The 24149-nt window shown below is 37.4% G+C and overlaps 1 protein-coding gene across 7 annotated transcripts; it reads left to right on the forward strand.

Annotated features, from left to right (window-relative positions):
- Nucleotides 1-1242: 1242 nt before the first annotated feature.
- Nucleotides 1243-23211, forward strand: LOC131530551 (calcium homeostasis endoplasmic reticulum protein-like). 7 transcript variants are annotated; one of them, XR_009268420.1, is made up of 18 exons: nt 1243-1613; nt 4155-4268; nt 5237-5361; nt 7286-7423; nt 7510-7661; nt 16435-16546; nt 16643-16732; nt 16817-17000; nt 17255-17349; nt 18107-18539; nt 19770-20011; nt 20100-20233; nt 20329-20415; nt 21039-21193; nt 21448-21564; nt 22501-22595; nt 22685-22791; nt 22960-23211. XR_009268420.1 is itself a non-coding variant. In XM_058760874.1 (18 exons), exons 1-18 carry the CDS (start codon nt 1370-1372, stop codon nt 22960-22962), a joined length of 2613 nt encoding a protein of 870 aa, XP_058616857.1. In that variant the 5' UTR covers nt 1243-1369; the 3' UTR covers nt 22963-23211. The 7 variants fall into 7 exon arrangements, 6 of the variants coding, with proteins under 6 accessions (XP_058616857.1, XP_058616859.1, XP_058616863.1 ...); XM_058760874.1 differs by having other exon boundaries at nt 21053-21193; XM_058760876.1 differs by having other exon boundaries at nt 17270-17349; nt 21053-21193.
- Nucleotides 23212-24149: the final 938 nt, after the last annotated feature.

Here is a 24149-nt window from a genome sequence, read left to right on the forward strand (position 1 = left end):
AGACTCAAAACTTTAAATCAAAATTTAAAAAATCTGTTTAGCTGTGCATTTACTGACTGCACTATATTTTATGTATTAATAATTTTCTATTCTTACGTGTTTTAATTCAATTTAAATCATTTTTTAAAATCATTTTAAAATAATTCCTTGCTTTTATTGTTGTGTTTATTTTTATGATAATTTTAATTCCTTTTCTGTAAAGCACTTTGAATTACCATTGTGTATGAAATGTGCTATATAAATAAACTCGCCGCTTGTAAGTCTGCAAATCTCTGTTTAAATGAGTGGCGCAGTTTTGTTTACAACACAAACTCAAACACACGTGAAGCTCATGGTGATTTAAGCGTCTGTGTCTCCCTAAATGAGGACATGAACACATGAACTTCATCTCTAGAGCCTCTCCGAGAGTCACCATTTCATTTGAAAAACATGAAGAAATTTGAACAGAAACATATTACTATGATGTACTTCTCAAAGTAATAATACTATTAATGATATTTTTCATCCATGTTTTTATCAAACATAAGGTTTTGTCGTGTAGCATCTTATTTGACAAAAATAACTTAGTAAATTAATTGTTAGGCTATATTTTATCTTATATTTAAAAAAAAAAAAAAAAAAATTAGATTAAATTGTTAAAGTTAATGATAAATTTGTATTATCATAAAATACAAAATAAATTAAATGGAAAACACAGAATTTAGGGAAAAATAAAATGGATTTCATGGGGCCCTAAATTAAAAGGTGTCTTAAATGAGATATATATATATATATATATATATAACACAAGTTATGTTTACATTCATTCTCAAGGTCTAACAAACACGGGGGAAGCATTTCCTTCCATATTAATGGAAAATTAATATTGTGATAAATATGGACATTGTATGATATGGAAAAAAACAGTCATACTATTTCTGGCCATATCGCCCAGCCCTAATTTTAAAATTTATAATGAAAAGTACTGAAAATTAAAATGGGAAAAAAAAATAAAATAAAACGCACATACTACATATAAACAAGTCTTTCTAAAATGAAAACAGAATAAATAAAATTAAGGTTTATTTTAAAGTGCATTAATGGAATATAGCTGTCAACTGTGTTTGGACGGGGCACAAAATTGGACTAGTTTTTTTTTTTTTTTTGGGAGGGTTTTAAGTAAACTTTGGGCTGGAAATTTTTCTGGGACCTGGCAACCCTGGCGGCCGTTCTGCGCTCATGAATTAATAAACAATTCAAGATGGCGCCGTGTATAGTGTTGGCTGGCCGTCATTCTGTGTTATCTGTGCTTTTATTTGTATGTTTTATTAGCCCGAACTATTCTCTTTGGACTTATGACTGCAAAGCTTTGCTTGACATTCGCGCAGTGATGGCAGATCTCACACGGGGTGGAAAATGTCCAAATGGGGTGGAAACTCGGACTAATAATCGCCGGCGAAAGCGTGGTAGCCGGGCAGGAACCGCAGTGAAAGCTAAAGCTGCGGCGGTGCTTAAAAAACACCAGTTAGTTCAACGACGCAGGGTTGCGAAGCTCGGAGTAAATCGTAGCAATCTGAGTTATATCGAATCGGCTGTGGTCTCGAGTGGGACTTCATCGCTCCCGTTGGAGTCTGGTACAGTACAAATGGCATTGGTTAATGCAAGATAACTTTCAAAGAAGGCGTTTGTTTTTAAACATTATTTTTATACATTAAAGCAAATTACAAACACTGAACTAAACATTCAGTATTTGTACAAGAAAAAGAGAAATAATAATACAAATAAGTAAGAAGAATAGAAATACAACATTATCAGATAATACAACAGGGAATAAATCAAGCTTCCTTACTTGATCAGTTCATTTTCAATGCGTCCGTATACATAGTAACAGGTGTCCACCTTTGTATAAAAATGTCCAGTTGGAGTTGGGCAGTCATATTCCATTTTATAAATGGATTCATGTTTTTCTATCCACTGGGCCATTGTTGGAGGGTGTGGCTTCATCCAATTAATTATGGTTTTCTTGCACTTAATAAGAGTATGTGTAAGATATATCTCTGGTTTTTACTACATAAATCCTGGGGTATCCCTTCAAGCAAGAAAAACAGGGGAGTAAAAGGCAAGTCTATATGCAGAATTTTCATAATCTTAACCTTTACCCCTTGCCAAAATGTAAATATTTTCGAACATTACCAAATATGTCTCCTACCTTCCCACAGTTCTCTGTTTCTGGACTGTTAACACATTTTGATATCACCAATGGTGTTGTAAAAAACCTAATTTTTGTTTTCCAGTCAAACTCTTTCCAATTATGACTATTGATGCCCTTGTGACATTCTGTACATATAGTTTCCCCAAGTCTCATCCTCCAATAAGTTCAGATTCCCACTTTGCCTTTAAGTGTTATCTGTTGAATTAAGCATCAGTCTGCTGTATATGTGCGACACATGTCTTTTATGTAATGAGTGTTGTTTCTTAATATCAATGAAGTACTGTTCCACAATAGTTGGACCTTTAAGTATTTCCCTTTCCTTAATGATTTGTAATCACTTGATGATAAATAATTTTTTCTTTAAGATCAGAGAATGAGTGCAATGTACTTCCATTAAATAACTGATCAATTATTATAAGACCCTTGTCAGACCATCTTTTGGAAGTAGCATCCCACTTAGAGGGTAGAAACTCAGGGTTATCTGCTATGGACATAGCTGTTCTTGATAAGGTTGCCACTCCTCTGTTTTTTTTTTTTAACTGTTGGACAAACGCTCAGAGTTTGCTTAACCCAGATTCCTTTTTTTTTTTTTTTTCTCATCTTTTTCTGAGATTGGGGTGTCAGAAAGGCTAATGCTGACAAAGGGGCATTAAGGCGTTTGTTTTAAATGACTTTTTTAGAGAACATGATTTGGATTTTCTGTTTATTTCTGAAACCTGGTTTAAAGGGTTAGTTCACCCAAAAATTTAAATTATGTCATTAATTACTCACCCTTATGTCATTCCAAACCTGGACCTTCGTTCATCTTCGGAACACAAATTAAGATATTTCTAATGAATTCTAAGAGCTTTCTGACCCTCCATAGAAAGCAACGCAACTGCAATGTTCCCAGGTCCAGAAACGTAGCGAGGGCATGTTAGGGCTGTGCAATTAATCGTATTTGATTATCATGCGCATCTCGTCAGTAAAGCCGGTTTGGTGATTAGCAGTAAATCGCCATCACCTGCTTTCAGATGGAGCGGCAGTTAATACACAGAGCCGTAGTTCACTGACAAGCTAGGCAATATTGCGTTCATCGGATACTCTCTAAAATGGCAGAAGGTAACTTAGGGATAAGAATTGTTGAATAAATTATGTTATTATTGTTTTCTATGCCTTGCAAACCAGTTCTGCCTCAGATAGATACTTGCTCTCGTCTCATTACGTCATCTGCGGCTTTAGAATTTTCTGAGGTATATAACTCATAACTCCTCTTCATTTGTGAATGTGATTGAGTCTCCTTCTCCTGTGGGCCCAGATGAGCTGTTGATACCGTTTAATTATGTTTGTTCAGATATTTTGGATGTAGTTGCCCCATACAAGAAACCAAAGCTTAATTCAAAGCCGTGGCAATTATACTCGTTCTTTGAGGCAGGAATGCATTATGTGAAATGTTTCGGACATTTTTTGTGGAAAAAGTGGAGAAGATTAGAGCTATTCTTCCTATATTGCCACGTAAAAATGAGTTAAGAAAGCCATTCTAGTAAAAGCGAAAGAATTGCAATGCTCAGGCAAACCGATATAGAGTTGGTGTCGCTATAGAGTTAGAACCGGTGAATGTGGTTTACAGGTTTCATAGAAAGAGAATGATATGCACCATATGAGTCACTGTAGAACCCGAATACTTCAATGGTTGTGGACAAAATAGCTCAAATCGAGAGCCAATGCAAACGCAATGACTTGAAATCAAACGTCATCATGTATAATTTAACTTGAAAGTGTTCAAAACTTTTTTTTCTATTTAAATATCGCAATAAATATCGTATCGTGATATTTTGATATCGTTACATCTCTATTTAAAAGCATATTAAAATAATTTGTTATAAACAGTACTATTTAAAATGTTATATTTAAAAATATGCTATATATTTTCACTTTTTTATATATTACATTTTAATGTTTTTCTCTTTGATTTTTCCATCAGATCAAGAGCTGCGTAATGTTATTGACAAAGTGGCCCAGTTTATCGACCCAAGTGGACCCGAGTTTGGGGAATATTTCAACTACAACAAATACAAACTGGCCATCGAACAGCAGCGTACGTGAATTTATTTTAATATTATTTATATTTGAACCAAGAATTAATAGAATAGTTCACCCAAAAATGATAATTAGCTGAAAATGTCCTCACCCTCAGACTGTCCTAGATGTTGATGAGTTTGTTTCTTCATCGGATTTGGAGAAATGTAGCATTACATCACTTTCTCACCAGTGGATCCTCTGCAGTGAATGGGTGCCGTCAGAATAAGAGTCCAAACAGCTGATAAAAACATCACAGTAATCCACAAGTGATCCACACCACTCCAGTCCATCAGTTAACATCTTGTGATGCCAAAAGCTGCATGTTTGTAAGAAACAAATCCATCATCAATTTATTTTTAACTTTGATAGAGAGTCTTCTATCCATGATGTTTTCTCCAGTGAAAAAGTGGTCTTGTCTGGTCTGAATCAGGAGAGAAATCTGCACAGATCTAGCAACATTTACAAGCAAAAACAGTCCAAAACAGCTCTAAACAAATACATGGGTGAATTGTGATGTGAGGGACAACAGGAGATGGACTTTTTCAGCAGAGGAATTATGGATTCGTATGGACTCATGTTTTGGCCGGAAGTAACAGTATAAAGTTAAAACGCCTAGGTTTGTTTCTAACATGCAGCTTTTTTCTTCACAAGATGTTAACTGATTACTAGTGGATTATTGTGATGTTTTTATCAGCTGTTTTGACTCTCATTCTGACGGCACCCATTCACTGCAGAGTCATTTTCATTTTTGGTTGAATTATTCCGGTAAAATTACGTACGTTACTTCCCTGCACTGTTTTTTGCTGCGTACATGATATCTAAACTTGTGCAACTTGATTTGAAGTTTGTGGTTACTTTTGTTTGCAAATGTTTTATATAAATCTTGATTCAAACTTTCATTTTCAACCTAAGGAAGCCACAAGCAAGCAGTTTTTCTTTGGGTTCAGCATGAGTGATTCCCTGCATGTTTCTCTCCGGGTAAAGAGGTCGCTGATGTTCCTGCGCCGATGACGATGCTCCCGCCGACCACGCTGTCTGTGGAGGAGCTGATCCAGCAGAGCCAGTGGAACCTGCAGCAGCAGGAGCAGCACCTGCTCAGCCTCAGACAGGTGCATTAACATCTTCTGCTCACAAACGTTTTGACCCCCTCAATGAAAAGTCTATGGGACTTTGCGTAGTTTTGATGGTCCGTTTATGTTCTGCGCACCAGGGTCGATCAAAAAATACAGTGATATTGTGAAATTCAACTCAAAAGATCTGTTTTCTGTTTAAATATATTGTGTTGGCTTGACAAAGCCGACATACTGATCTGATATTTCAACTGCTGCTTCATCTTCTGAGACTAAATTTAGTAGGGAGCTAAAACCACCAAAATCGAGTCAGACCTTCAGACAGCTCTGACTCGGGTTGCTATATCTTTAACTGATCGGACTTATGGTTTTCGTTAAACAGACCATCAAAACTATGCAAAGTCACATAGACTTTCATTGAGGGGGTCAAAACTTTTGTACAATAAATAATACATGCACTAGCAAAGCTTAATATACTAACATGTCCCAGGATCATACTACTAATGTGTTAAATCATATTAACGTTTTAAAACATGTTAGCAATGTGTTAAATCATGCTAGCAAGATATTAAAACATATTAGGAATGTGCTAAATCATGTTAGCAATGTGTGAAGCATGCTAGCAGCGTGTTAAAACATGAACAATGTGTTAAAGCATGTTAGAATCATGTTAGTAATGTGTTTAGCATGCTAACTCATATTAGGGCATGCTAGCAACATGTTAAAACGTGTTAACTGTTAAATCATGCTATAATCATGTTAGCAATGTTACAACATGCTAGTAATGTGTTAACTAGTGTTAGGAACATGTTAGCAATGTGCAAACTCATGTTAGCAACATGTTAAAACATATTAGCAACATGCTAGCAACACTAAAACATACTAGCAATGTGTTAAAACATGGTAGGAAAGTGTGGAAAACAAGGTAGCAGCATGTTAATTTATGTTAACAATGTGTTAAAATGTTAGGAACTTGCTTAAACATTTGTGACCCTGGACCACAAAACCAGTCTTAAGTCTCTGGGGTATATTTGTAGCAATAGCCAAAAATACATTGTATATGTCAAAATTATCCATTTTTATTTTATGGCAAAAATCATTAGGATATTAAATAAAGGTCATGTTCCATGAAGATATTTAGTGAATTTCCTACCGTAAATATATAAAAACTTAATTTTTGATTAGTAATATGCATAGCTAAGAACTTCATTTAGACAACTTTAAAGGTGATTTTCTCAGTATTTTGATTTTTTTTTTTTTTTGCACCCTCAGATTCCAGATTTTCAAATAGTTGTATCTCAGCCAAATATTGTCAGATCCTAATAAACTATACATCAATGGAAAACTTATTTATTCAGCATTCAGATGATGTAGAAATCTGAATTTCAAAAAATTTACACTTATGAATGGTTTTGTGGTCCAGGGTCACATTTGAGCAATGTGCAACAACATATTAGTAAAATTTTATTGACTTTGAGTAAAATCTTCAAACTTCAAGCTTTTCAAAGTCATTTCAAACTTTCAGACAAGGCTTTGTCAAGCCCACATCAACATTTGCTTACAAACTTTATCCATCTAGTTTATAATGCAATTTATTCCTTTGATACAAAGCCGAATTTTCAGCATCATTACTCCAGTCTTCAGTGTCACATGATCCTTCAGAAATCATTCTAATATGCTGATTTTCTGCTCAAGAAACATTTCTGATTGTAACCAATGCTGAAAACAGTTGTTCTGCTCATTAGTTTTGTGGAAACTGTGATACATTTTGTTTTTCAGGTTTCTTTGAACAGCATTTATTTAAAATAGAAATCATTGTAAATGTCTTTACTGTCACTTTTGATCAATTTAATGAATCCTTGTGAATGAAAAAGTATTAATTTCTTACCCAAAAATAGTCCTACTGATCCAATAATTTTGAGCATTGATATGTTTTAAGTAAATGTGTGTTTTGGGATTTCAGGAGCAAGTGACGGCCGCCATCTCTCTGGCGATGGAGCAGCAGATGCAGAAGCTGCTGGTGGAGACGCAGCTGGACATGAACGAGTTCGACAACATGCTGCAGCCCATAATAGACACCTGCACCAAAGACGCCATATCGGTACGAGCCGGAAACGTGCCTTGCTCACAACCGCTCCGTCTGATTCGTCTCAGATTAGTAATTTTCTGGTTATTTCTCGCTCTCAGGTTGGAAAGAACTGGATGTTCAATAACGCTAAGACCCCGGGGCACTGCAAGCTGATGGCGTCGCATCTCAGGAACCGCATTACTGCAGACGGGGTGCATTTTGAGCTTCGCCTACATCTTATCTATCTGACCAATTACATCCTGCATCACTGGTGAGACGCAGAGCTTTCATCAGAACTGTTATGTCACATTATAATGCATTTGAATTAGCGCTGTCAAAATTAGCGCGTTAACGCAGGCGATTAATTTAGTCAATTTAATACTTAACGCAGGGGCGGGGCTAGTGTTGGCCACTCCACTGACAACTGCTCCCTCTTGTCTCTTTTTTTTTTTTCTTGCTAATTTAGTCACAGAATGTCTTTACGAGCACATCAAACAGGAGACGTTTCAGACGCGCACTCCACTTCACCTCAGCGACAGGCGCGAGTCAAACGAGCGCGGAAAACGGTACTGTACTCAGCGCACGCTCTTCAATTGCACACACAAAGGTGCCGGCGCGCTGTAGCCTTTATCATTTCATATCAAAGTGCGTAAGAAACGATGTGTATGCAGTGTCGTGGTCCGTTAAGTCATGAAGACGATTAGAGCTGCCTTAAAACTGTGCATGCATGTATTATATGTTATACAGTGCCCTCCAAAAGTATTGGAACAGTAAAGACAGAATTGCTCTGTTGGCTTTGGAGTCAAGACATTTACAAATATGATTAAAAGATGAATACGAGACAAAACTACAGAATGTCACATTTTATTATTGGGTGATTCAACACATAGATGTTTTACCAGCAAAGAAATTCAGCACTTTTAGAGTTTCATCCCTCTTTCTGATGTGAGCATAAGTATTGGAAAAGTTGCCTCACAGGTCTTTCTAAGTGATCAGCTGTGTCCTGTTGCATTAATTCTTCAGATATTAAAAGCAGGGAATATGTAGTGTCAGTTATATCCATTACTTCTGCATTCTGAATCTTGCATTTGATGATGACGCACACAAACCAAGATGAAGATGAGGGAGCTGACTTTGAGAGAAAAGCAAGCAATTTGGATGCTAAAAGAAAAGAGGAAGTCAATTATAGCTCTAGCAAAAACAAAGGGCATGGAGAAATCAAGAGTTTGGAAACCACCAGCAACACCAGCAACCAACAACTACCTGATCGGCTGAGAAAACAACAGTAGTTGATGACAGACAAATCATAAAAGCTGTGAAAATGAATCCTAAAAGACGTGTCTGTAAAATCACCAACAACTTCCAGAAAGCTGGGGTGATGCTCTGACAATCTACTGTCCTCAGGAGACTTTGACACAGAATTACAGATGCTACACAGCAAGATGCAAACCTCTGACCAGCACCAAAAATAGCAAGGCAGGATTAGAGTTTACAAAAAAGCACGAAGGTGAGCCAGAAGAGTTTTGGAACTGTGTTTATGGACCGATGAGACAAAGATGAACCTTTATAGAAGTAATGGGAAAGCAAAAATGTGGAGAAAAAAGGGAACCGCAATGATCCCAAGCATACAGCCTCATCTGAAAAGCATGGTGGAGGTGGTGTCATGGCATGGGCATGCATGGCTGCCTCTGGAACAGTCCTCTCAACTTTACTGATGACTTAATGTATGAAGACAGTAGCAGAATGAATTTGGAAGGGTACAAATCCATCTTGCCTACCGATATTCAAGAAAATGCCACCAGATTAATTGGGAAGTGCTTCATATTGCATCAGGACAATGACCCAGAACACCCTGCCAGTTCAGTCAAGGAATGTATATGGGCAAAGAAATGGAAAGTCTTAGATTGCCCAAGTCAATCTCCAGATTTAAATCCGATTGAACATGAATTTCACCAGCTGAAGAGGAGAGTAAAGGCAGAAACTCCCCAAAACAAGCAACAATTGGAACTGGCTGCATTAAAGGCTGGGAAAAGTATTTCAAAGGATGAGAGCAAGAGTCTGGTGATGTCTATGGGTCACAGACTCACTGCTGTGATAGTGCGCAAGGGATCTGCAACTAAATAATAGCTTTTAATCTTTTATATCTGCCTTTTGTTCAACTGTCCCAATACTTATGCTCACATCAATGAGTGGGATGAACTCTAAAAGTGCTGTTCTTTTTATTTGGTAAAACATGTATGTGTTGAAACGGCTAATAATAAAATGTGACATTCTGTAGTTTTGTCTCATATTCATCTTTTCATCATATTTGTAAATGTCTCGACTCCACAGCCAACAGAACAATTTTGTCTTCACTGTTCCAATACTTTTGGAGGGCACTGTATATGAGTCACATTTACAACCCTAATTCCGGAATTGTTGGGACTTTTTTTTAAATTTGAATAAAAGGAAAACTTTCAAATCACATGAGCCAATATTTTATTCACAATAAAACATAACAAATGTTTAAATTGAGAAATTTTACTCTTTTATCTACTAAATGAGCTCATTTCAAATTTGATGCCTGCTACAGGTCTACAAAAGTTGGCACGGGGGCAACAAAGGGCTGAAAAAGCAAGACATTTTGAAAAGATTCAGCTGGGAGAACATCTAGCAACAAATTAAGTTAATTGACATCAGGTCTGTAACATGATTAGCTATAAAAGGGATGTCTTAGAGAGGCAGAGTCTCTCAGAAGTAAAGATGGGCAGAGGCTCTCCAATATGTGAAAGTGCGTAAAAAGATTGTGGAATACTTTAAAAACAATGTTCCTCAACGTCAAATTGCAAAGGCTTCGCAAATCTCATCATCTACAGTGCATAACATCATCAAAAGATTCAGAGAGCAGGGCTTGAAATTGCGAGTATTTTGGTTGCATATGCTCCTGAAATATAGTCTGTGTAACCCCAAAATGTATTTGGGAGCATTTGTGCAACAGAATATGTTGACATGCTTTAATGTTCAAAAAACACATTATTTTTCAAATACTGTACATTATTGTAGGTCCTCTGTTCCCCCCCTTTCTCAAACGCGTCGTTTTGTACAAAGACACTCCTTCCGACAAGTGCAGTCTGCTCTGATTGACCAGCTGACCCAGTGCATTGTGATTGGCCGAACATCACAAGCCACAAGCTTTCAAAGTAAATATGAAGACAGTTAATAATGTCATTAGTTTACCATCAGTTCAAGCTTGAAAGGGGAACAGAGTCACGTGACAGACAGAGTATACTGCTGTGACAGATACAGTGGATGATGCTCGTATTTGCAGTACACATCGCTCTCTCTCTCTCTCTTTCTCTCTTTCTCTCTCTCACACACTCACACTCAGGCTGGCCGCACACTAGAGGATTTTAAGCCCGATTTTAAGGTCGATTTGCACCCCTGATTGATGGGGGGGTGTGGCCAATTCTTCAGAGGCCCCTCCCATGAGGAAGAGGAAGAGTGAATGAGGGTGATTGAAAGTAGGACTTTTTAGTTGCACTTGGATGGTTGTGCCTACATGGTGGAGGAAAACACAGGAACAACAGATTGTTGGGGATTCATGTATTATTTATTCCTTGAGTTTTAATTGCATGATAATCTTTGGTTTTATATCTTATTTTTTCCATAAAACTGCACTCGTTGTTTTAGTCTCTTGACTGGGTATATTCACCTGTGTTTTCTTTTTTTCCGAAAAAAATAAAAAGCAGAACTGTTTATAGCTACGAATATTAAGCTAAGTTTAGCTGAGAAAGCACTTAAAACTTGTCTTCACCAAACTCAACTTTCATTGTGTGGACCAAAACATATATTACAGTTTTAAATCGCTTTATGATAATAAGAATTAGATTTACATCTCTCGCTATTGCATCTACATGGTATTGTCTTATTTGAAGCTCTGTGTTTTTATTTTAACACATTTTATTTGCTTACCTGGCTTGTCGCAAGTGATATATATATATATATATTTTTTTTTTTTTTTTTTTTTTTTGACCAAAAATCCTCTATTGTGTGGTGTTATTACAATTATTTATCTGCTCCCGATCGAGACGGAGCATTGCCGAACTCAGATCGTAAATATCAAACATGTTTGATATTTACAACTCTTGATCGTGCTGCCTCTGACGTGATACCCGCGATAGCCTATGAGAGTGAGCAAGCGTCACTCACTGGATGTTACGTGCTTCTATAGCTGAAACCACTGATCTATAATAGAGATTATATATAGATCAGTGGCTGAAACTTGGCAGCCACAAACATGCCAAGAAAGCTGAGAATATCACCCATATTCTTTTGTATACTTTGTTTTTCACTGTGAAACAGAACGCACGCCAGGAGAGCCAGCTGACAACGTTGATTTGTCCTCTCTTTGTTTTTCTTCTCTAGTCACGTTTGATCTTGCGAGTGTCAGTGAGATCTCGTGTCACTGTGAAATCGTTCCTACAATCTTCAAGTGTGCGGTCTCATGGTCTGGTCTAATCATCTAGTGTGCGCGTTCAGAGGATTATAAAGCTAAAAATCGGTTGAACTGTCTTCATGTCTGTGGTTTCCCATGGTTTTAAAATCGGCTAAGAGAATATGCCAGTATCGGAGCCGATACCGATCCTGAGTATCGGATCGATGCATCCCTAATTTTCAGGATATAATAACTGAACTGGCCTGAACGGTTGCACATGACAAACACGACAGTGTTGTTTCAGCTCTGCTCGATCAGTCAGTGTGAAACAGAACATAGTGCATCTCTGTTTTTTATCTTCTCGCTGCCAGTTATAAGCAGAGAACAGAGTATGTTTGTCAGCATAAATCCGTCTCTGCACACGTGAATGTAAGAACGACGCATTACTCTATACTGCGCAAAACTCTACATTTGAACAATCAATAGCAAATACTTAAATAATACTTGCAGTCGCTGATTCAGAATCAGAATGAGCTTTATTGCTAGGTATGTTTCACACATACAATGAATTTGTTTTAGTGACAGAAGCTCCACAGTGCAACAGAATGACAAGACAAGACTCAGATAATAAAGAATAATATACAAATGTACAAAATAGCAAAAAAAAAACAATATATAATATAGACAATTATGTATGTATAGTTATGATATGTGCAAATTTGAAATGTAATAAGTATGTGTGTTAAATAATGTATAATAGTGTTGTGTGTTCCGCGTTTATTGTCAAGTGTTCATGAGATGGATTGCCTGAGGGAAGAAACTGTTCCTGTGCTGGTCGTTCTGGTGCTCAGAGCTCTGTAGCGTCGACCAGATGGCAACAGTTCAAAGAGGGAGTGTGCTGGATGTGAGGGGTCCAGAGTGATTTTCTTAGCCCTTTTGCTCACTCTGGATGAGTGCAGTTCTTGGAGAGTGGGGAGGGTTGTACCAATGATTCGCTCAGCAGTCCGGACTACCCAGAAACAGATTCAGAAGCGCCAGATTGTCACAGCAAAGTCAGAATTTACCCTTTTTTGTGCATAGCCAGCCTTCCTAGGTTCACAAAACTGTCGTCCATAATTTGAACATTAGGTGTTGTGCTGTTCTTTTGTAAATAATCTTAACCATGATTCCTAACTGCATCTACTTTCGGAAGGCCAAATAAAGTGCTTTTACATTCGCACAGAAACACAAAGCGTCTCCCTGACACGGCTGCATCAACACTACTGCGGTTACTGAAGCCACAACTACTTTCTTTGCATGAACATTTGGGCGGCATTATGCAAATATTACCACATCGTGACGTAGACATGTGGGGGCGTGTTGAGGTGTCATGAGGTGTTTTAGCCCAGTCTGGACCAGGCTTCTCTTTTAGATAGAATAAATCCTCTTTTGTGGGAGACTTTAAGCTTTGTAACTCTGCAGATCTTATACATGCACAAACAGCTACATAACACAGAAAAGGAAAACAAGAAATCGCATCATATGACCCCTTTAAGCTTCATCCTTGCATTGTTCTTAACTTTCATGCTTATTTTAGGTCATATTAGCCGTCATTCTCTTCCGCTGCACTCTGTTGTCACGTGACGGGGAGCTAACTCGGAACGGACCGGTTTTTATTTCATTTCAGCCAATGTCTGTTCCGGACTTGCACAAACTGCATTGAAATCATTTTCCAAAATGTTATTTGTGTGGAAATATTACTAAATCTGTAAACGACCGTTAACAGAAGCCAGAGAAGCTGAAGACGGACGCAAGAGAAGAAAATAGGCAAGAACAAGCTCACTGTTCCCTATGCTCGAAATATAGATAGAAAGTCCCAAATTTTGAATTGGGAGTAGGGGTTTATATGAATGTATTTCTGAGGGAAGCTGACTGCCTTGAGAGGTTTGAAAGGAATTTTCTACTCCTCTTGCATCTGTATATTGCATATAAAAAAACAAGGAGTGCAGCGCTGCTTTGTTAACAGTGGTAACCAAGGAAACACTATAATGATGTTCCATAAATGCCACCTGCTGTCAGAGAGTTGCATTTACACTCAGTTGTTTTTGTTTCATTCAGATGTTATGTAACACAAATTCACAAAGCTAAAGTCAGACCATTCTGTTTTTGCATCAGATTTTGAAATAATACATTCTAATTTACATCTGAAACTGCTCATGTATGCAGCATTTTTGGATCATCATTAAAATGCTGTAGTTGTCTCATTTTAAATGGCTACAGATAGGGATACAGCCTGTAATTGAGCAAATAAACATCTTGTTCATGTACTTATATTTTCCTTTTCTTTCTTGTCTCTAGCTCAAAAAAATAAAGAAAGAAAATAAATATTTTAAAAATTGGCTATCAGAATCAGCTTACTTTAAAACATCAGTAATTGGAATTGGCCATGAAAGATCGATGCATCACTAACAAGAAATGCCGATCCAAGTGTGTGACAAAGAATTCAGGATCAGTTTCAATTGTTGAAGCTTTTAATCATCAGGATATTGCCAGACCTTCCACTCAATTGGCAGTTGTGATGCTCCTTAATATTCAGAAGGTGCTCCTAAATTTTTGTTTGTGCTTCGAACTTCTTGACGTTGGGAGCACCAGTGCTCCTTTGTTGGATGCCTGTGGTCTTCGGGCCCTCAGACGACACTGCATCACTCATCGGCAGGATTCTGTCACTGACATTACTAAATGGGCCCAGGAATACTTCCAGAAACCACTGTCGGTAAACACAATCTTGTCGTGCCATCTGCAGATGCCAACATGAGCTCTATCATGCAAAAAGGAAGCCATATGTGAACATGGTCCAGAAGCACCGTGGTGTCCTGTGGGCCAAGACTCATTTAAAATGGACTGTTTCGAAGTGGAGAAGTGTTCTATGGTCAGACAAGTCCAAATTTAACATTTTTGTTGGAAATCACGGACACCGTGTCCTCCGGGCTAAAGAGGTGGGAGAACTTCCAGCGTGTCATCAGCGTTCAGTTCAAAAGCCAGCATCTCTGGTGGTATGGGTGTGCATAAGTGCATATGGTATGGGCAGCTTGCATGTTTTGGAAGGCACTATGAATGCTGAAAGGTATATAAAGGTTTTAGAGCAACATATGCTCCCCTCTAGATGACGTCTATTTCAGGGAAGGCCTTGTGTATTTCAGCAGGACAATGCAAAACCACATACTGCAGCTATTACAACAGCATGGCTTCGTAATAGAAGAGTCCGGCTGCTGAATTGGCCTGCCTGCAGTCCAGATCTTTCACTTATAGAGAACATTTGGTGCAATACGTCAAAGATGACCACAAACTCTTCAGCAGCTGGAAACCTATATCAGGCCAGAATGGGACAAAATTCCAACACCAAAACTCCAGAAACTCATAACCTCGATGCCCAGACGTCTTTAAACTGTTTTGAAAAGAAGAGGAGATGCTACACCACGGTAAACATGCCCCTGTCCCAACTTTTTTGAGACCTGTAGCAGTCATCAAATTTGAACTTGAAAAATTTCTCAGTTTAAACATTTGTTATGTTATCTTTGTCCTATTGTGAATAAAATATTGGCTCATGTGATTTGAAATTCTTTTAGTTTTCATTTTATTCAAATTTGAAAAATGTCCCAACATTTCTGGAATTCAGGTTGTAAATTGGATTAATTTTCATTTAAATTTTAAGCTCCAAACTAAAAAGATTATTAGTAGGGCTGCCCCTTAATAGTCGATTAACCTTTAGTCGACCAGAAGAGGCTTGGTCAACCAAAATTTTATTAGTTGCTTGGTCGCAAACAAAAAAAAATTCAATCCAATGCTAACCTAAAGAAGTGCACACTGTTCAAGTATCTGTCTGCAGGATAGATGGAGGCACCAGTGCGCTCACTTGCTCTTAAAATACTGGTCATTTTTGGTCATACAGATAAGATTAATACATCTTTAAAATCTGTAAAGACTTTATTTGTGTGCACTCACAATAAAAACAAATTGCGCTTTTGTAAAATAATGAAAGCAAACAGGATGCGCTTTCTGCTGTCTCGGTCTGTGAACTCGAGCGCGAAACTCAGTGTATATTTTTGCCTTGGTCATTAAAAATATTTCTATAGAGTTAAATGTCTACTTTCAGATGAATCAATTCAAATGGAAAACAAATATTCTCAGAATATGTAATCAGTATGAAACCTACATACAGTCAGTGTCACAGACTTCATCTCTTAAACCTGAAGAAAGCACTAGTTTATCAAATTATTAAAATGTTAATGAAGTCTCTTTACTGTTTTTCCCTGACACATTCATGATCATTATTTCTGCTGGTGCGCTGTGGCAAGCTTTATGCGTGTGCTTGAGCGCTTATTAGGCTATGCAGGCAATTAAAGACTCATGGTAATGATTTAAATGGTTTATTAATAAACGTGTGATTTTAGTCGACTAATGCTTAAAATGAACAACTACTAGTCGACCAGAAAAATCCTTAGTCAAGGACAGACCTAATTATTAGAAATAAAGAGTTACTATAATCACTTCTCATATGGGGAAAGTGGAATGGCCCATTTTAGTTGTTTTTTTCAACTGCAAGTTTGTTTTATGGTGTTTTATTGATCAAACCCTTGATTTTTCTCCACAGTCAGAGGGAAAATCAGAGGGATCTTTTGGCGGCTCTGCAGAAGGTTGTGGTTCCCATTTACTGCACCAGTTTCCTGGCTGTAGAGGAAGACAAGCAGCAGAAAATCACCCGCGTAAGATCATCCATTCTGATTTCTTCCCATTTGCAGTTTCTTTGTGTCAATTTGACTTGTAGCAGAAGAATGAGCCGTTGCTCTTCATGTTTTCAGCTGCTGCTGCTCTGGGAGAAGAACGGCTACTTTGACGACGTCACGATTCAGCAGCTTCAGAGTCCGGCTCTGGGTCTCGGACAGTATCAGGTGCAGCTCGTGCTCTCAGTGCTTGTTTTCTGGTTAAATCTGGAGCATGTGTTTCTCATCACGTCTCTGTTGTGTCTGGTTCAGGCGTTGCTCATCATGGAGTACGCGCCAGTGGTGCAGCCGGTCCAGATGGCCTTCCAGCAACAGATCCAGGCGCTGAAGACGCAGCACGAGGAGTTCGTGAGCAATCTGAAGCAGCGGCAGACAGCAGCGGTAGCAGCAGCCACGGCCGCCGTCGGTCAAGGTTGGCCCTTGACCTCTCATCCAGGTAAAAACATTATATAATATATATTTTTTTAAATAATGACTTATGCTTTAATAAGCTATTCAATTTTTTATTCAATTTTTAAAAATATTATAATGTAATTTTTTTTAATATAATATTTTTTTCTTCATTTTTAATTATCTGAAGTAAGTGTTAGGTCAGCCTGGTAAAAACATTTGACATGTTTGGGGTCAGAATTTTAATGCTTTTTTCAGTCTTTTTATATATTATACATATACATTTTAACTGACTATCAGACTCGAACCCGGCAGCTTCGTCTGACATGACCTCCTCTAAACAGGGCTGGTTCGATCCGCAGCACAACATGCCGTCGTGGAACTCGCAACAACCTGTGAGTCAAAAAACACTTGAATATCTTACAGATCTTATACTGTTTGCAGCTGTGTATCAATACTAACTCAGTAACTGATGACATGAAATCTGGATTACATACTCAGATTCCAAATATTAGGTATTTGTAATTAGTATATACTATGTATTAAAGTTCTTATAATCAGATTACTGTTACTATGTTATTGCTTACATTTTACTCGCGTAATGTCAGTAAATAGTTCGTAATCTATTTTTCCCTAATTTTTTTTACGATTTTTCTTAATTTTTCATTCTAAAAGATTGTCCACTTTTATTTGTTTTAGAAATATTTGTATTAATTAGAAATAGTTATATTTACAATTTAATTAAGTTAAACCGCTTTTAAACCCTCTGTAGTTTTTTCACAAACCCGCTGTAATGTTTAATACTCTTTATGTTGTTGATGATAAATGCATTTTCTTTCTCTTGGTATTTTTATATCAATATAGAGCAAAATTATCCTATTCAAATTAATGTGATAAACGAATTAGGTCAAGTAAAAGTAATCAAAAGTAGTTTAATAGATTGTTACTAATTACAGTTTTCGTAACGTAATTTGAAATCAGTAACAGGTTACAATTTATTTTCCAAATAAAAATTAAATTGAAACGTATTGTAGTGTAATTTTTTTTTGTATTGTTTTCAGATAAAACATTTGTCTGACCATTTTAAAAATGTTTATTTGACTTATTTAAATATTCAGTCGAGCACTGATACTAATATGTTTCCGCCTCCAGCCGCCTTTCGACCCGACTCAAGCCCCGCCCCCCTGCCCGCCCTGGAACAGCCACGAGGGCATGTGGAAGGAGCAGCGGGACCCCAACTGGAGCGGCCCTCGGGACAGGGGCCCCACAGGCCCCTGGAGCAGCCAGAATGAGCCGCCACCGTCCTGGAGCGGTCAGTTCGACCAGCCGCCGTGGAGCAGCCAGCCAGATCAGCCGCCGCCGTGGGGCCAGAGGGAGCCTCCCTTCCACAAGCAGAGTCCGCCGCATTTCCGCGGGCCCTTCCCTCCTCATCAGCAGCCGCCGCCGTTCAACCAGTCGCCGCCACACAACATTGAACGCTTCCCGCCGCGCTTCATGCAGGACGAGTTTCCTCCGCGGCATCACTTCGAACGGCCGGCGGATCCGCTGCACCAAATCGACTACCCGCAGGGAGACTTCCCTGGAGGTGAGACCTCGGCTTTTCTATTCGCAAAACTACTAGAGTTAAAAATGACTTTGATTTCATGAAAAATATACACAGCTAGTACTTGTTTGATATTTTTCTTTTTTGTGTATTTCTACAAATTTTTCATTTTTCCATGCTGAATTGCATAAATACGAGGTTTTATGTTTGAAAGAAATTAAGATTGTTTGGACTAGGACTGCAACTAACGATTATTTTGATAATTGATTATTTGGACGATTATTTTTCTTCCAATTAATCGATTAATCTAATAAAAAAATATATATATTTTAATTGACAAAAAAACACTTCTTCATTCTGCCCAATGTCCTTCAAACAAATGTGTCAACTCAATGCAATGAAAACAGTGCTTAACAATTTATTAGACCACCTGTCATAATAAAGAGAAAACACAAATATTTTGGGAATCTGTCAAAAAAATAAAATTCAAATCCAAAAATGTTATTGTCATTTATTGGGTAAATAACAAACTAAGTAGGCTAGTATTTATTCACAATAACAAAAATGTCCTCCTATGCCTTTCATAACAGCTTGCATTCTCGCTGGAATTATGTAAGTTTTTACTGCAATTGGTTATCTGAAAAAAATAAAACCACTATAAAGTGCTTGACTATTTTTTTTTTTTCTGCCTTTTTTTCATAGATAACAGTAATAATTATATTATAGCACTAGAAATAGCCAGCTACTGTTACTAAAGAGCTTACGCATATTGGAGGACTAACTAATACAGAAAGTTGAAAAATGATTTTGGTAATCACCAATACTGTTAGTTTAGAGCAGCAGTGGCACAAACCTTACATAAGGTTTAAAACCTAAACACATTTAATAGCCAAGTAGACAGGACAACTTCTTTGTTTACAGACGTGACGTAATGACGCAGCAGCATGCTAACCGTTGTGAATCGGCTAAAGTAAGGTGATAGTTTTGAACACTGGCTGGTTATGTACTTGCTCAAATATTGATTTCGGATAATTTTTAACCCAAAGAAATTACGGACTGCAGCTTTAAGACAGTTTTGAAACTTTGAAAAAATTTTAAAATAGAATGTAACGGTAAATAAAAAATGAAACATTTATTTCAGATATTTAGTGGAGTTTATATTGAACAGTTTTGAGTAGCATGCTGAAATTTTAGACTTGGCATAAGTAGGACTTAAATTCCCAGTTTACTCCATGCTTTATGTCATGAATAATATATTGTTCTTCTCACCAGAGATCGGTCCGCCTCCTCATCACCACCCAAACCAGAGGATTTCTCCTCCTGGGGTGTCTGTTCCTCCTCCGTCGGACGGGAACCAGCATCCGGATTTCAGCCCGCCTCCTCACGACTTTAACGGTCAGGCGCCACAAATACGAGAGCAGACCCCGTCTCACGTCAGTCAGGACGACTCCAGCCTGGTGCCCAACGTGCCCTACTTCGACCTTCCTGCCGGACTCATGGCGCCGCTTGTGAAGGTGATTTCACGTTTGACGTAATCTGGGAAAGTAGATGTTTGTTTTTGTCAGTCTTGTTTTAAATGTGATACTTTCTCTTTGATGACAGCTTGAAGATCGTGAATATAAGTGTCTGGACCCCATGAGAATCCGTCTGCTGCCCCCAAAGCCTCCCAGTGACCATCTGCTGGCCGCGGTGGAGACGTTTTACAGCTCGCCGTCCCACGACAGACCCAGAAACAGGTGAACACCAATGTGACTGCTCTGGGTTTGTAGTTTTGTTGGTTGTTTTTATTTAATAGCTCAGTTGTAATGACTAAAAATGATGGTTTTTCCAGTGAGGGTTGGGAACAGAATGGTCTGTATGAGTTCTTCCAGGCCAAAATGAGAGCGAGGCGGAAAAGGAAACAGGACAAACGAAACAGGTGGGGAAGAAATGAACTGTTTTAATGCATTTTCATTAGTTGAAATAAAACTGAAATAAAATCTAAATAATAGACAAAAAAGCTAAAACTAAGCATAATTACAAATGTCGTCTTAGTAATTCACTGAAATAAGTGCTAAAATTACTAAGACTAAAACTGATATAAAAGCTAAATATAAAAAAACTAATAAAAACAAGAACTAAAATGAAAGATAAATAATATTAATACTTTAATAGTATACAAAAATGACTTAAACTGAAATCAAATAAATAAAAAATAATAAAATAAAATATAAAACCTACATAAAACAATAAAAAAGACAAATTTTGTGAAAATGAACGCAGAAAATAACACCCGATTCATTAATAAATAATAGTAAACTAAAATTATTAGAACTAAAACTGAAATAAAAATATGCTAAATATAAATTATAACCTCAAAACACAACAAAATTTAGAAAAATTAAAATGAAAGCTGGATATATATGTATATGTGTGTATATATGCGCGCACGTGTGTGTGTGTGTGTGTACAGTACTACTAATACTAAAATAACACTAGAATTAGGTGCGACTAAACAAAAGTGATTCCCATTGTTTCCTCGTTGGTAATATTTCATGTAAGGTTTTTTTTGCCAGCACCCGAGGGAGTCCCTCGCGCAGTCCGTCGCACAGCAGAGGACGATCCCAGTCATTCTCCAGCTCCAGGTCTTCCAAATCCTCTCACTCCAGATCCAGATCCCGCTCTCGTTCTCGCTCCTATTCCAGATCTCGCTCCAGGTATCCTGCTTTGACATTTACATTTACATTTACGCATTTAGCAGACGCTTTTATCCAAAGCGACTTACATTGCATTCAAGTTACAGATTTTACATTTTATCAGCTCTTGCTTTCCCTGGGAATCGAACCCATGATCTTGGCGTTGCTAGCGCCATGCTTTACTATTTGAGCTACTAGAAAGCCCTGACATTAAACCATTTTTTCCCCCCAGCCTTTGGAAGTTGTTGAACACATTTTTGACTTTTTCCCCATAGGAACAGGAGTCACTCCAGACCCAGGTCCCGAAGTCACTCCCGCTCCAGATCTCGCTCCAGATCACAATCTCCAGACAAGCGTCGTCACGCTGCAAAATCACGCAGTCCAACGCCACCGTAAGTCTATCGGTTTCTGTTACACACATTCAGTTTGCATTTGAAAAGCAGATTTTTGCTTTGTAGTCTGTATCTGCATTTTCACAAGGGTTTATTTGGTGTAGTTATTACTATCAGGATTTCATTTATTTTTATCCTTTTATGCATGTAATTTTACGTAATTGTTATATTTATGCTTAATTTAAAAAAAAAAAATTTAAATAAATCCATTTATTGAATTATTTACCTATATTTCTCATTGTTTAATTATTTGTCAAATGAATAATGAAAAACAATATTAACACAAAATGTGATATTGCAACATTTTTATTTGATGAAATTTCAAATAAAAATATTGAAATAAAATATCAGTAAAAATTATGGAGCAAATTATTATTATTATTTATTATTATTTTTTTTTCTCACTCATTAGGGGCTCCTAAATTTAAATCTAACCCCATCCTACGAAATCACATTACAAAGTCTATTATTGTATTTTTGGTCACAAATATTCTCCACATTTATTTGACCTTTTATATTTTGTATCTAAAACAAAATTAGAAAAGAATGGTAAAAAATGTGTCCTATCCAGATTGCAATGTTTATGATTGTATTTATTATTATTATTATTATTATTATTATTATTATTATTTTGGTCAGTTTTTTTTCTCCACATTTGCTTTGACCTTCATAAGTCAAATTTTGTGACTAAAGCTAAATTTGTTGTTGTGCTGCAGGATTGAATTTAAAAAAAAAATTGATTAGTTGTTTAATTATTGCAGTCATATCTGACAAAAAATAATATTTATTTAAATATTTATTTAAATGAAAAAAAAAAGCATAAAAACGAATGCAGATTTTGCCTGATAATGATCATTTCACCAAATAAATGTAAGTAAATCCAATCCAAATTGCGATTTTTGCATGACGTTGACATGAAATATGTCCTCTCTGCAGCTCCACATCTGGTTTGGGTTCAGGCCCTGCTGCATTACCAGCCGAACTCAGGCTGGGCGAAGAAAACAAGGGCCATCAGATGCTCATGAAGATGGGTATGTAATCAGGAACATGTTTGACGAAGACCACATGAACCGATCTCTCCGTTGATCCAGCAATAATTCTCTTCCTGTTTATCCTGCAGGCTGGAGCGGATCAGGAGGTCTTGGTGCTAAAGAACAGGGCATTCAAGACCCCATCAAAGGAGTGGAGTGGGAGAAAGGAGTGGGAGTCCCACTGGATGAGAAAAAGGTGTTTGTGTGTGTAAAACAGAGACCTTAATGTTAGCAGGCGCCTGTTTGGCAAGACAATCATCACTAATATTGATGCTAATACTTAGGGTTAGGGGTTTATTCATTATTAAACCCAGTATTAATTGACAAAGTATGAATGTGCTGTTTTTATCTTTTTCGTCCTCAGTAAGCAGAGACCCACAGGATCCTTCCAGCACAGAGTGATCACCCATCACACGTGGTCTGCATTTTTACTGTAGATGTCATAATGCTGTTTTTCACATTTGTTTGGACCTGTTATCCCTGGGTTTATTTTTGTAGTAAAATGGATTCAAGCATCATATTGTAACTCACAGAGGTGTCAGTGTCATCACAAGTGTTTCCTTTGATTGATTAATCTGAGAGACTGTACAAGCAAAATAAAGATGTTTTAAAAAGGCCACAGTGTTTATGTAAACATTTTATTTATGCATGAATGATTGAAGTAAAGCACGATGAACAGATACTGAAAAATGGAAAAAAATCCTCATTTTCATTCCTCATCAAATTCTTACCTCTTTAGTATCCTCTAGTGTGGTGTATTTGTAATCAGCAGGTCCCAGTGACTCGAACACTGAAACAGCAGGACTTTACACTGTCAAACCTGTTAACATGGAAGATGAGCTGGTTCAACTCGTAAGAAAAGGATTTCCTCAGTGACTGAAATGTTCTGATTCTTTATAATAACCACTTATTCATTTTTTCTAGGTTCAGGGTTATTCAGATGTAAAGTGTGTAGGTCCACATAACGTCATGCCCAGTGATGGACCAACGGCATCCATGCATGAAACAACATAAATGGGTGGATCTCACAAAAACATGTCCAGGTCTTTCCAGGTTTTTTGCATTACAGTAATGGGAGTTTGGAGCAAAATGTGCTTAAATGTCATGAAAGTAGTGTCAAAATACAAATAAAGATTTTGATTTTAATATGAAATATGATTTGGATGTGTTCTTGTCCCAAATACATGTTTCGCAGAACAAGTACGAAAGACCTAAACCTAAACAATAACCCTGAGGGACGCCCCAGAGAAATGGAGTTAGAAATATGATCTACACATGTTCTTGACAGGTTTTTTGAGGTTCACCCAAATACAATTCTCTCAGAACAAGAACAAAATGGTCCTAAACTATAACCCTGAGGTACATCCCAAAAAAATAGAGTCTGGCTGGCCTGAAGTATCAGATAATGTTAACCTACTAGAAGACCATGTGTAAGTTGTGTTCATCTGCCTGAGTCTGTATTGCAACTTCCTTCACGGTCAGAACTGGGGCCGTGTGTTACCGTTGCATTGGACGAGCTAGACCACACGGAAGAGTCTGAGTGGCAACTGGTTG

Source organism: Onychostoma macrolepis, chromosome 22, assembly GCF_012432095.1.
Source record: "Onychostoma macrolepis isolate SWU-2019 chromosome 22, ASM1243209v1, whole genome shotgun sequence".
Taxonomy (NCBI): domain Eukaryota; kingdom Metazoa; phylum Chordata; class Actinopteri; order Cypriniformes; family Cyprinidae; genus Onychostoma; species Onychostoma macrolepis.